The 15055-nt window shown below is 48.0% G+C and overlaps 1 protein-coding gene across 10 annotated transcripts in view; it reads right to left on the bottom strand.

Moving 5' to 3' along the window:
* The window catches only part of LOC121287200 (cAMP-specific 3',5'-cyclic phosphodiesterase 4C-like), a 286241-nt gene that overhangs the window by 46019 nt on the left and 225167 nt on the right, over positions 1–15055 (bottom strand). For all 10 annotated transcript variants that reach the window (XM_041204851.1, XM_041204854.1, XM_041204853.1 and 7 more), the window contains one exon: positions 8351–8387. In XM_041204851.1, coding sequence (XP_041060785.1) covers positions 8351–8387 — 37 coding nt within the window. The remainder of the gene's footprint in view (positions 1–8350; positions 8388–15055) is intronic.

Here is a 15055-nt window from a genome sequence, read left to right as displayed (position 1 = left end):
CTCAACCCATTCCCGAGTGAATGTGCCCCAAGCACATCTCATGTAGAAAAGTCAAATCAGACAGGACCTTCATCCCCTCCATCTGGTATCGACACATACAATCTGATGTCCTCAGGTACCTGTCCAGGCTCGGTGTTGTGGTGGGAGGTGGTGGGGCAGTGTCAGATGCCAGTCCAGACTTGCAGAATGGGGGTGGTGGTGGGGGTGCGGGTGACTATATTGGGTATCTGTCCAGACTCGGGGGTGGGGGTCAGGCATTCACACACACTCTGTTACCTGTACAAAGCTAGCTTCTGGAGGAGCGTCAGAAATATGTAGATGTACACGCGTAGCCCAAGACTTCAGCAGAGGCTTAGGCTCAGCTTCAGGTTGATATTTCAATTCAAGCTCTGCTACTTGGGAACTTTGATGTGTCAAACTTGGGCAGCAGCAACTTCTAAACATGTTCAACTGTGCTAAAAAGGGCCCATGTTACCTAGCAACCTTCAAAATGAAGTTGTGTGCCTATTTCGGAGCCCACGATTGGCTTTTGTACTTTGTGGGCGGGATTGCTGATTGTTCTGCAGTGGGTAGGAACTCTCAATGAAAAGAATCTCAGCCAATCAAAAGGCAGATTCTACGATTCTAATGCTGACACGGGGCCATTCTAATTGGTGAGTCACACACAGAATCATTCTGAGCTGGCTGTGATAGGCTGAAGATGGGGATGTCTAAAGGGCATCCAACACAGGCAATGATGGGTCGAATAGCCTTCTCCTGTGCTGTAACATTCTATTATTCTATATCCATTCTAGGTGCCTGAGAGTTTTAAATATTCTTACAGAAACATGGGCTGGAATTTTCCCAGCTGAGTGGGGGTGGGTAGGCAGGTGATGGGGGTGGCTGTTTTTATTTATTCATTTGTGGGATGTGGATGTCACTGGCCAGGCCAGCGTTTATTGCCCATCCCAAATGCCCTCTCAACAAGGGCAAGGGCAATTTAAGAGTCAACCACATTGCTGTGGGTCTGGAGTCATATTAGGCCAGACCAGGCAAGGATGGCAGATTTCCTTCCCTAAAAAGACATTACTGAACCAGATGGGTTTTTACGTCAAGCGACAATGGTTTCATGGTCAGCATCAAACTTGTAATTCCAGATTTTTATTGAATTCAAATTCCACCATCTGCTGTGGTGGGATTTGAACCCAGGGGCAGAATCTTCGGTGTAAAATTGTGGATGGGTGCCAATCCAGCAGGCTGCTTTGTCCTGGATGGTGTTGAGCTTCTTGAGTTATGTTGGTGCTGCACTCATCCAGGCAAGTGGAGAGTATTCCATCACACTCCTGACTTGTGCCTTGTAGATGGTGAACAGGCTTTGGGGAGTCAGGAGGTGAGTTGCTCGCTGCAGGATTCCTAGCCTCTGACCTGCTCTTGTAGCCACTGTATTTATATGGCAAGTCCAGTTCAGTTTCTGGCCAATGGTAGCCCCCAGGATGTTGATAGTGGGGGATTCAGTGATAGTAGTGCCACACTTGTGTGGCGTGAACGTTACTTGCCACTTGTCAGCCCAAGCCTGGATATTGTACAGGTCTTGCTGCATTTGGACATGGACTGCTTCAGTATCTGAGGAGTCGCAAATGGTGCTGAAACATTGCGCGTTCATCAATGCTGCCTGGCACCTATGAGCCCTTGGTAGGGTTCATCAATATATGCGACTTGCTTATAGCCCGGAGTTTATCGATATAATGACTTGGGGCAGGGGAGGGGGGGCCGTCACTATAAGAGAGTCACTAATAAATCCGACAGGGGAATTGGGGAGAACTGTCTTTACCCAGAGAGCGGGGAGAATGTGGAACTCGCTCCCACAGGGAGTGGGTGAGGTGAATGGTGTTGAGAGATTTAAGGTGCAGGTTGGGGTAGAGTGTGGGGGAAGCTGGATAAACACACGAGGGAGGAAGGAATACTGAGGATTAGAGGGACCTTGATGTGCATGTCCACCGGCCCCTTAAGGTAGTGGGAAAGGTAGATAAGGTTGTTAAGAGGGCATATGGGATACTTGCCTTTATTAGCTGAGGCATAGAATATAAGAGCAGGGAGGTTATGCTGGAACTGTATGAAACACTGGTTAGGCCACAGCTAGAGTATTGCATGCAGTTCTGGAATCCACATTATAGGAAGGATGTGATTGTACTAGAGAGAGTGCAGAGGAGATTTACCAGGATGTTGCCAGGGTTGGAGGGTTTTAGTTATGAGGAGAGATTGGAATGACTGGGGTTATTTTCCCTGGAGCAGAGGAGATTGAGGGGGGACATGATTGAGGTGTATAAAATTATGAGGGACATAGATAAAGTAGACAGGAAGGAACTTTTCCCCTTGGTGGAGAGATCAATAACCAGGGGGCATAGATTTAAGGTAAAGGGCAGGAGGTTTAGAGGGGATGTGAGGAAGAATTTTTTCACCCAGAGGGTGGTTGGAATCTGGAACTCAATGCCTGAAAGGGTGGTAGAGGCAGAAACACTCATAACATTTAAGAAGCATTTGGATGTGCACTTGCGATGCCATGGCATACAAGGCTATGGGCCCAGTGCTAGAAAATGGGATTAGAATAGTTAGGTACTTGTTTGACCAGCATAGAATCGATGGGCTGAAGGGCCTTTTTCTGTGCTGTCGACCTCTATGGCTCTATGACCTTGGGCGGGCGCACAGCTGTGTCGGCCTCATGCTCACCGGCCTGTTAAGACCATTTAAAAAGCCAACAAAGCAATTAGCTGAGCTGCCCGTCCAACCTTCAGGATGGTGGGCAGGCGAAGAGCCCAGGCGGCCTCCGCATTTGTCATGGGCGGGATGAGGTTTCATGAATTTTTTTTAAACGTGTTTGAAAAATTTTTAATAAAGTTAATGCACACGTCCCAGCTTCACATGAGGGGACAGGTCCTTAAATTTTTTTTCACCTTTCTTCAATGACTTATAAGTGAAAGAGATGCCTCAGGGGGATTTCTGCTCTCTTTTGTGCACATGCGCATTGGGGGAATATTCTCCCCCAGGTTCCCAGGATTACCAGTCCAGTGGCAATACCACGATACCGCCACCTTCCCATAAAGGTACGAGAAATGAAAGCATCAGACCCAATCCCCAAATGATTCCCATCTCCTCCTGCTTTGCCTGGAGGCAAGGGTGCAGTGGCAGCGCACCAGGTAGCAGGCAAACAGTTAGCCCAGTTAGTGAGCAGTTTGAGAGCGGACTGCAATCTTGCTGGTGCCGTGCAGCGCCACTGCCCCCGACCCCAGCAACCCGCTGCATCCACACCTTGGTTGCTGCACAGTGGGAGGTGGGAGCCGCATTACGGAAAATGGCAAGGCTGCTGTCGTCCCATCTCACGGCCTCGTCACCGAGAGCGGAACTTCTGGAGAGCAATTTCTCTGACGATCATGCACCTCAAGAGATTTCAACCCCTCTCGTGATGCGGATGGTGGTCCAGTGCTTTTGACGCTGCTGCTTGGGCCTCAGCAGTGCTCTGGCTGGGCACGGAACATGAAATCATTGAAACAACAGCACAGGAGGAGGCTACTTTGGCCACTGTGTGTGCGCCAGTGGATACAGAGTCACGCAGCTAATCCTACTTTCTAGTTCTGGCTCTGTTGCCCTGCAGATTGCAGCACTTCATGTGCATATCCATGTACTTTTTAAAAAAAAATGTGATGAGTGTTTCTTCTTTTCTCATCCTTTCAGGCAGTGAGCTCCAAATCCGTCCCCCACCCCCAACCTCCCTCCCACCCCACCACAGTCTGGGTGAAAAAATTTCCTTTTGAATCTCCTTTCAAACTCCTACCTCTGACCCCAAATCCATGCCCCCTGATTATGGCCCCCTCAACCGAGGGAAACAGAGACTTCCTATCCACTCTTTCAAGACCCCCTTGTAATTTAATACACTACAATTAAGGCTGCCCTCAGCCTCCTCTGTTCCAAAGAAAACAGCCCTGACCTATCTAACCTTTCCTCATAACTATAATTCTCCAGTCCAGGCAGCATCCTTGTGAATTCCCTCTGTACCTTCTCTAGTGCAATCACATTTTTCCATAGTGTGGTGACCGGAACTGTACACAGTACTCCAGCTGTGGCCTAACAAATGTTTTATACAGTTCCAGCATTACCTTCCAGCTCTTATATTCTAATGCCCTGCTAATAAAAGCAAGTATCCTCTATGCCTTCTTAACCACTTCATCTATCTGCTCAGGCACCATCTACTCCAGGATCCCTCTGTTCCCCTACACTTCTCAGTATCCTACTATTTATTCTGGATTCTCTTACCTTGTTTTCCTTCCCCAAATTAATTACCTAACACTTCTGATTGAATTCCATTTACAACTGTTTTGCCCACCTGACTAGTCCATTGATATCTTTCTGCAGTCGAAAACTTTCTTCTTGATTAGCAACCACGCTGCCAATGTTTGTATCATTTACAAACTTATTAATCATGACCCTACATTCAAGTCCAAATCAATGATATATACCTCAAAAAGGGACCCAGTACTGAGCCCTGTGGAATCCCACAGGATGCAGCCTTCCACCCACTCAAACACCCATCGACCACTGTCCTTTGCTTCCTGCCTTTGAGCCAATTTTGGATCCAACTTGCCAGTTGCTCTTGGAGCCCATGGGCTTTTACTTTACTGACCAGTCTTCCATGTGGAAGCTTGTCAAAAACTTTGCTAAAATCCATACAGGCTGCATGTTGACTGTCTTTGAAGAATCTATGGCTTTCTAAATGAAGACTCAACCTGTCTGTCAGAGCCTTTCCAATAATTTTCCCACCACCGAGGTTACACTGGCGAAGTGACAGCAGTGTGTGCCATCTACAAGATGGTACCATCTAGCAACTTATGAAGGCTTCTTCAACAGCACGTTCCAAACCTTCGATCTCTACCACGCAGAAGGACAAGAGCAGCAGGTGCATGTAAACTCCAACACACACACAGACAGACACACACAGACAGACAGACAGGCAGACAGAGACAGACAGGCAGACAGAGACAGACAGGCAGACAGAGACAGACAGGCAGACAGAGACAGACAGGCAGACAGAGACAGACAGGCAGACACACACACAGGCAGACACACACACAGGCAGACACACACACAGGCAGACACACACACAGGCAGACACACACACAGGCAGACACACACACAGGCAGACACACACACAGGCAGACACACACACAGGCAGACACACACACAGGCAGACACACACACAGACAGACACACACCACCCTGACTTAGAAACATACAGACGTTCCTTCATCATTGATGGAACAAGATTCTGGAACTCCCTTCGCCTACCGACCAGCACTGTTGAGGCAGCTTCACCACACACACTGCACTGGTTCAACAACGTGACTCACTATCAACTTCTCAGGGTAAACTTGCAATCAGCAATAAATGCAGGCCTTTCCTGCGTCATCCACAACCCAAGAATGAATCAAACAAAAACTTCACTGTTGAGTCTGCTCTTGACCTCATTCATGACTACACACACAGGGTCACCGGACTATGAATAGATATGGCAATTGCTCCTGAATTGTTCTCTGTCCCACCCAAGAGGCACAGATGAGACTCTGGATGAGATTTATTGACTCTGCGTTACTGGCGCTGAAACGTGGAGTCTTTCTGCCCTTGTGTGGGCCGAATGATTCTGGTAACTGCCACCGGGAGATCAGGACACAGGAAGATAACTTTACTACACAGCTAGTAGGAGTTCCCCAAATCCGATGTGACCTCTGAAACCTACAGACAAATGTGGGACATTAAAATACTTCATGAAATTTAGGTTAAACACTGACCTTTCCACTCTAGATCCAGTGTTTGTCCAACACTGAAGAAATTAAGTTTTGTCCTTGCCACTGGCTGTTGACATTCTACATATCGGGATTTTGGCAGACCCTTCACTCTCATGCTGAGCTTGGGAATGCAATCAATAAACCAGCATAAATTGCAACAAACACATTAACCAGGTCACAGGATGGCTGATTTGGGAATTGGAAAACATATCTTGTTGAAGAAGCAAGGGACTCCCTCTGAGACTGGGGCTGATGCACATTATTGGGACAGTGTCGAGGGAGCTTTACTCTGTATCTAACTCTGTACTGTACCTGCCCTGGGAGTGTTTGATGGGGACAGTGTAGAGGGAGCTTTACTCTGTATCTAACCCCTTGCTGTACCTACCCTGGGAGTGTTTGATAGGGACAGTGTAGAGGGAGATTTACTCTGTATCTAACCCCTTGCTGTACCTGCCCTGGAAGTGTTTGATGGGGACAGTGTAGAGGGAGCTTTACTCTGTATCTAACCCAGTGCTGTACCTGCTCTGGAATGTTACAGGCGGTGTCCAATTACTCCTCATAGGCAATGACCCTGTTCACCCTGTTGTGCTATGCACCCTTTGATAATTCTCAAGACTGTGGGCCAAGTCCAATGTGCAAAATGCCCTAGTCTGTGAGCTGCTGTTTGCTGATGATGTCGCGCTCACATCCCATACTGCAGTTCACTTGCAAACCTAGTAGATCACTTCTCCTGGGCCAGCGGGAGTTTGGACTGACAATCAGCACCAGAAGATCAAACTTATAGGCCAGGACAGAGACTCTACCTTCCATCAATATTCTCATCCTCATACAGGAGGTTGTCAACAGTTCACATACCTTGGATCAACAGTTATGAGCAGCCTATCCCTCGATGCTGAAATCAACACCAGGATGGCCAAGGCCACAGCTGTCATGTCAAAGTTGTGAAGTTGAGTGTGGACCAGCAGCAAACTAACCAAAAATGCAAAGCTGTGTGTGTGCCCGGCTTGCATTCTCAGCAGCCTCCTTTACCGCAGCAAAGCAAGGACAACTTACGCAAGCCAAGAAAAGCAGCTGAACAGCTTCCACCTCTGTTGCCTCAGACAAATACTGGGCATCTCCTAGCAAGAGAGTATCGAATACGAAAGTGTACCAGCATGCAGGGAACCCCAGCATGTTTGCCCTCGAGTCAGCAGTGACTCCATTGGTTCGATCATGCGAGCTGAATGGATGACGGCCACATCACCAAAAACATGCTTTATGGTGAACTTGCTATCGAGACCAACAGGACCCATGTCTGCAAGTGAGGCCTCAAGTTGACTGGGAACAAAGTCAATGCATGGGATGCCCTCGCTGCTGACTAGAGTGCCCGGAGGCAAGCAGTCAGGAAGGGCATGGAAAAAGCAGAGGACAAAAGAAACAACAGATGGTGGAAAAGGAGGAAAGAACATCAATTGGCCTTGGAACAACACGATTCATCTGCGCCAGCTGGAAGGGACTGCCTCTCAGGAATTGGTCTCTACAGCCACATCAGACGATGTTCAATCCAGAAGTGACTCACCCTGGGCACAGTCCATCATCTCCCTAGATGGACGGATGCCTAATTTTAATAGAAAATTAGGCACCTTCTGATAATTTTCAGTGACCTTGATCCTGTCTCACATACCAAGACCTTTAAGTAGGAACACAAGAAATAGAAGCAGGACGAGGTCATACAACCCATCTGGCCTGCCTTACCGTTCAATAAGATCATGGCTGATCATCTAGCTCAACTCTACTTTCCTGCCCTATCCTCACATCCCTCAACTCCCTTAGTGTCCAAAACTCCTGTCAAAATACATCTTGAATATACACATTGACTGCGCATTCATAGTCCTCTAGGTTAGGGTGAGCACGTCCCAAAGCACTTTACAGTAAAATGTAATCACTGTACACTGTAGAGATGTTAAACCAAGACCCTGTCTGCCCACTCAGGTGGACATAAAAGATCCAATAATCACTGTTTCTTTGAAGAACAGGGGGAATTGTCATGGCCAATATTTATCCCTCAATCAACATCGTTAAAAACAGATTATCTGGTCAGCATCACACTGCTGTTTGTGGGAGCTTGCTGCGTGCAAATTGGCTGTCATGTTTTCTACATTATAATAGTGACCATACTTTAACCACTTCAGGGGCTCCCAAAGCATTTTACAATCAATGAAGTACTTTTCAAAGCTGCTGTAGAAATGCAAGTTCTTTCCTGTACACAGGCAGAGACAGCAGAGAATCCGTCACACATTCAACAACCAGAGGCAAACCTGTATTTGCCATCACACAGCACATTTCTGCCATTTCCGTAGGCGGTGTGCAGTTGAGTGTTAGCAGCCTCCTGACAAGGTGGGGCGGGGGCAGACCATCAATGCAGGGACCAAGCCTTGCTCCTAGCCCCATTACACCCCCACCCTCATCTGTGACCAGCTTCAGGAAGCTGCTTCCCTTTGCTCTAGACTGTTCCAGGGAGCAATCTAACGGAGAAAGGTACACATTTTCCTTCTTACCTGAGCAAATGGGGTCACAATCATGTCTTCTGTATGGCTGAGTACAAAAACAGATGAACAGAGTTAGAACATAAACTATGTTTATCTATGATGAACAGAGCATGCATTCAAACTGAACAAAGACTCTTCACTCAATAAACCTAGACTGAACATATTGAACATGGATTGTACACACATTCAACATAGAGTACATGCATTTAACATGGAATCTACACTAACATGCTTTCTGCTAGTCTGTAAGTTTTTAAAACTCGTGATAAGCTTCACCTAATTTCAATCTCTCTCCCTCTGTCATTACAGCTTTGCTGATGCCTAGCACTGTGGGTCTTGGACCTTCACTGAGACTTTGGAAAATGGTCATTAAAAAAAAATTAATGACAGGTAACAGAGAGACACAAAGTCACCAAAAAATCCTCTTGCTCTGGCGATGACAGACTGGGAGAACAGAAGGAGGAATAAATTAAAAGCAGAACGGCTGCTGGAAAGAAATCGAGATGACTTCAAAGTATTTATGAGGACCTTTCTATTGAGTCGTCGACTGTTCTAGAACATCATCACCAGTGTTCACTTTTGTCATGTTTCCCTTAGAATGATTCCTATTTCTTCTGTAAGACGTATTGTACAAGATAGTTATATCAACGCATCATATCTCACCCACTCACCTACCTTTGGTAGTAGTATTTTCTTGTCATTTGGCCATTGGGAACCAGAGACAGCCATTGGAAAGTTCCCTTAAAAGGATGTGTCCAAGCTCATCTCCTCTTTCACTAATTCACTGTTCCCAAAGGACAAGGAAATTGTGGAACTTCTCTCCTCCCTCATTCCACATCTTGAGCTTCAGTCTGAGGAGCTGGTATCTTCCTATGTTTCTGGCCCAGGGCAGCTTTCCAAATATTGCAGGGTAGGCCCAGAGACCATCAGTGAAATGTTAACGGTAATTTTAACCCAACATTGGTTAATTAATAGAATTGATCACCCTTTTCATCCCATCCCCATTCCCTCCAACCCCTACAATTTTACCTCCTTTTGGCTTTAACCATGAATTGCACCTAAAGGAAGTTGGTAGCTTGAAGGTTTTTGACCAGCTAGGAGAAGCCTAATGCAACCCAATTTAACCATTCACTCTCTCCACTACTCTCACACAGTAGCAGCAATCTACAAGATGCACTACAGAAATTCACCAAGGCTCCATCAACAGCACCTTCCAAACTCGTGATCTCTACCACCTCAAAGGGCGAGGGATAGAGGGGAACACCACCAACTGCAAGTTCCCCTATAAGCCACTCACCATCCTGACTTGGAAATATATCACTGTTCCTCCACTGTTGCTGGGTTAAAGTCCTGGAGCGCTCTCCCTAACAGAACAGTGGCTGTACCTACACCACATGGACTGCAGTGGTTCAAGAAGGCAGCTCACCACTACCTTCTCAAGGGCATTAAGGGCTGGGCAATAAATGCTGGCCTAGTCAGCGACACCCACACCCCATGAAAGAATTAAATAAAATTTGGCTGTGATCATTTGGTGAGAAATTTTATCCTAAGTTGCATTGCAGTAGATTCCCAGCCATGGCCAGGTGGTCATCGAGGAGAGTCTCTTCCTTCGTTCAGCCAGGTGTCTGATACAGGAACACAAGGAGGCTTTCAAAATCCTAAAATTTTCAATCAAATCACTTCTCTTGTCCTGGGAATACAAACCTTGCTTATGTAGTCTCTTATAGCAACCTTTGGAGCCCTGGTAACATTCTGGTGATTCTTACTTAGGCAAAGTCAAGTTTGATATGCCCATTGCTGTACTTAATCTCCAAGATGTGGAAATTTCACTTCAGCAAGGCCTCACTTAGCCTAAGGTGGAGTGTGCAGCCTCATCTGTGCAAGTGCATCCAGAGAGCTTAGGTGATTAGGTCTCTGAGGTCACCACTGTATCACTGGAATATCACATCTACAGTCAGCTTCCAGTTGCTTGTTCAACCAGAGCCATCCAAAACTGTTAGGGCATTGATTTTTAAGGTAAAGAACTTGCATCTCTATAGTGCCTTTCACATCCTCAGGACATCCCAAAGTGCTTCTTAGCCAATGAAATAACTTTTGAAGTGTAGTTAATGTATGAAACAGAATAGTCAATTTGTGCACAGAAAGCTCCCATAAACGTATTTTGCTGTTGACTGAGGAATAAATATTGGCCCTGGACACCAGGGGTAACTCCCCTGCTCTCTTCAGTAATAGTGCCATGGGTTTTTTTTTAATTCACCCAAGAGGGCAGACAGAGCCTCAGCTTAATGACTCAGCTGAATGTTGGCACCCCCTCAGTATTGCATTGAGAGTGTCGGTCTAGGTTATGGCCTCTTCTCTCTGGAGTCTAATCTTTAAATATTTGGAAACCATCTGGACCCCATAATGTCAAAGAGGCTCAAGCTGGCAATTTCAACAGCCCAGGCCTAACTCACCATATCCTAACTCTCACCAAATCCCACTCACCTATAGCTCTCATGCTCACTAGCCTACATTTGTATTCAGCTGGCAACATTTAGGTTTTATTTTCAAAGCCCTCAATGGCCTTTCCCTATCTGTGTAGTTTCCTCCAGTCCCACAACCTTTCGAGATCTTTGCACTCCTCCAATTCTGACCCCTTATGGATCTTCAATATTCATCACTCCACCATTGGCAGATTGTGCCTTCAGCTGCATAGGCCTTAACCTCTGGAATTCCTTCCCTAACTTTCTCCTCTTCTCAACCTCTCTTTCCTCCTTTGAAACACTCTTTAAAATCTACCTTATTGACTAAACTTCTTGTCACCTGTCCTAATATCTCTTTTCGTGACTCACACATCTTGTCTAATAATGCTCCTGTGAAGCACTTTGGGATGCTTTAATTACATTAGAAGCACTGTATAAATGCAAGCTGTTGATGATTGAAGGCATGGTTGCCAATGAAGGGGCAAAGGAATTTGTGGAAACACTCTCGGAGTCTGTTGACACTTGCAACAAGGAGGCTGGCAGAAAAAAAAATGATGTCTTTTGACCCTTTGAACCTCAGCCTTTTGGAGACTTAACTGCATTTTGAATGATCCCAGATTTTACCATCATCCTGGCAAATTATACCCAAGTCATTTGTCAATATTTTTTCTTCTCCCTAATAACTGCTCCAAATTTGCTTTCCACTAATTCTTATTTTTTATTCTTTCATGGGGTTTGGGCGTCGCTGGCAAGGCCAGCATTTGCTGCCCATCCCTAATTGCCCTTGAACTGAGTGGCTTGCTAGGCCATTGCAGAGGGCAGTTTAAGAGTCAACCACATTATTTTGGGTCTGGAGTCACATGTAGGCCAGACCAGGTATGGACAGCAGATTTCCTTTCCTAAAGGACATTAGTGAACCAGATGGGTTTTTATGACACCTGATCATGGTCATCATTACTGACCAGCTTTCAATTCCAGATTTATTAATTGAATTCAGATCCCACCAGTGGCATGTCCACAGAACACGAGTTTGGGCTTCTGGATTACCGGTCCCGTGACATTACCACTAGCCACTGCCTTCCCCAGTAAAGTATTAATCTCTGGTCTTAATTGGCTGATGTAAAACTCTGGATTTTTTTCTACTTGCACCATTTAAGGTTTTCAACCCTCAGGCTTTAGCCACTTTCTTTCTACACGGTGAAGATTCTCTCCTGTTTCTGACACATTCGACAGCTTGGCAAAAATAGACATTAAAAAACACGAGGAAATGACAAGATCGAACGATTGATTTGTCTTTAAAATTACAATCTTAAACAGAAAGGACCAAGAAGGATTTTATTTTAAGAAATTCTGTCATAAATGCTTGAATGTTCCGGGCAGTGCCACCTGAAAGCTGGAGAGCATTCAGACTGACCAATCTGGGTTTCAGGAGCGCAGTGTTAGACTGAAGGAATCAAAGATGAACCAGTGCAAGGACAACCTCCTCCCCTCAAGGTATGCTCTAACAGGGATCCACAATTGATTTTACTAAGTGTTCTGATGCACCAAACAATATTTTTTTTTTTAAAACAGAGTTGCAATTTAGTTTTCGATTTTCTAATCTCCACTTGCAAGAGATTCTGGCAAAAGCAAAATACTGAGGATGCTGGAAATCTGAAATGAAAACAGAAAATGTTAGAAATACTCAGCTGGCCAGGCAGCATCTGTGGAGAGAGAAACTGAGTTAACATTTCAGGTCTGTGACCCTTCATGATGAACTGAGAAAGGTCATCAATCTAAAACATTAACTGCTTTTCTCTCCACAGAAGGGGCCAGACTTGCTAAGCACTTCCAGCATTTTCTGTGTTTATTTCAGACTCTGATTGCAGTTCAGTTACAATCCTACAAAAGGCACGTGCCACAGGAGGAGACACAGTGCCACGAGGCAGGGCAACTGAATTTCCATTGTCTAGCCTAAGGGCACTGAGGCAAACTGCTGTACCTTTACTATGATTGGTGAAGAGATCTGCCTGGACTCTATGGCAGTCTGTCACAGAGATGTTCCATTTCTCTTACATTGACAGACCATTGGATGGTGAAACTCTCAATTGCATTACATTGAGAAGTGAACATTCCACTGGGACATAGCTCCATCTAACCCTCAAGTGAGAGTGACAAATAACTAATGAATCACCCAAAAAAACTGCACCAACCCGTTTGTAAACCTTCAGAGAGTGAGTGATGAGTCACGCTCCAGTTTCCAGTAAGACAGAATTTTTGCAATGATCCTTCTTGTTTTATTCTGTAAATAGAGGTAGTTCAGGAGGAGTGAGGAGGGGTAAAGGTGGGATTGGGGTGTGAGGGTGGTGGTGGGGATGAGAGTAAGGGTGTGCTGTGTTAAGTGAACAGACAAATGGTGCCTCGTGACAAGAGTGAAAGCAAACTGGCCTTGGTGAGTATCTTCTGACTTGGTGTGTGGAGTTGAGAGGAGTGTAAAATGTCAACCAATCCCATGGGAATGAGGAATTTGAATTTTACCCATTTTGAATCTACGTACACTTGAGGCAGCAGTCAATGGACAGGGAAATTGGGCAGGGTGTAGAGCAGGCCGCCGATTGGGCAGGGTGTAGAGCAGGCTGCTGACGGGGCTGGGTGTAGAGCAGGCTGCTGACGGGGCAGGGTGTAGCGCAGGCTGCTGACGGGGCAGGGTGTAGCGCAGGCTGCTGACGGGGCAGGGTGTAGCGCACGCTGCTGACGGGGCAGGGTGTAGCGCACGCTGCTGACGGGGCAGGGTGTAGCGCAGGCTGCTGACGGGGCAGGGTGTAGCGCAGGCTGCCGACGGGGCAGGGTGTAGCGCAGGCTGCCGACGGGGCAGGGTGTAGCGCAGGCTGCCGACGGGGCAGGGTGTAGAGCAGGCCGCCGACGGGGCAGGGTGTAGAGCAGGCCGCCGACGGGGCAGGGTGTAGAGCAGGCTGCCGACGGGGCAGGGTGTAGCGCACGCCGCCGACGGGGCAGGGTGTAGCGCACGCCGCCGACGGGGCAGGGTGTAGCGCACGCTGCTGACGGGGCAGGGTGTAGCGCACGCTGCTGACGGGGCAGGGCGTAGCGCAGGCCGCTGACGGGGCTGGGTGTAGCGCACGCTGCTGACGGGGCAGGGTGTAGCGCACGCTGCTGACGGGGCAGGGTGTAGCGCACGCTGCTGACGGGGCAGGGTGTAGCGCACGCTGCTGACGGGGCAGGGTGTAGCGCACGCTGCTGACGGGGCAGGGTGTAGCGCAGGCTGCTGACGGGGCAGGGTGTAGCGCAGGCTGCTGACGGGGCAGGGTGTAGCGCAGGCTGCTGACGGGGCAGGGTGTAGCGCAGGCTGCTGACGGGGCAGGGTGTAGCGCAGGCTGCTGACGGGGCAGGGTGTAGAGCACGCTGCTGACGGGGCAGGGTGTAGAGCACGCTGCTGACGGGGCAGGGTGTAGAGCAGGCTGCTGACGGGGCAGGGTGTAGCGCAGGCTGCTGACGGGGCAGGGTGTAGCGCAGGCTGCTGACGGGGCAGGGTGTAGCGCAGGCTGCTGACGGGGCAGGGTGTAGCGCAGGCTGCTGACGGGGCAGGGTGTAGCGCAGGCTGCTGACGGGGCAGGGTGTAGCGCAGGCTGCTGACGGGGCAGGGTGTAGCGCAGGCTGCTGACGGGGCAGGGTGTAGCGCAGGCTGCTGACGGGGCAGGGTGTAGCGCAGGCTGCTGACGGGGCAGGGTGTAGCGCAGGCTGCTGACGGGGCAGGGTGTAGCGCAGGCTGCTGACGGGGCAGGGTGTAGCGCAGGCTGCTGACGGGGCAGGGTGAAGAGCAGGCTGCTGACGGGGCAGGGTGTAGCGCACGCTGCTGACGGGTCAGGGTGTAGAGCAGGCTGCTGACAGGGCAGGGTGTAGCGCAGGCTGCCGATTGGGCAGCAGTTGTTTTCCCCCCAAGACCAATTTCACCCCAATTGCCCTATCAACTTTGTTAAGAACTTTATACAAGGATCCCAGGACACCCTCCGATCTCTGGATACTGTAATGTTGGGTATCTGACGTTGAGAGACAGCACATCCAATGCAGACTATCTGTGTGTCCTATCTCATGCAGACCGAGAGACAGAATGCAGAGTAGGCACATTCATGAATAGGTTGATTGGCAGCTGCTTTTCACTGTTGAATGCCTCATTGGTTTAAACATGGAATGTGCTGAGTGTCTACCACGTAGCATTGTGTTTCTCACTCAAAGTATTTTGAGTCCATGTGTCTAA

This window comes from Carcharodon carcharias, chromosome 14 (assembly GCF_017639515.1).
Source record: "Carcharodon carcharias isolate sCarCar2 chromosome 14, sCarCar2.pri, whole genome shotgun sequence".
In the NCBI taxonomy this organism is placed as follows: Eukaryota; Metazoa; Chordata; class Chondrichthyes; order Lamniformes; family Lamnidae; genus Carcharodon; species Carcharodon carcharias.
Note: the sequence above shows the minus strand (reverse complement) of the source record. Positions and strands in the feature narration are given on the sequence as shown.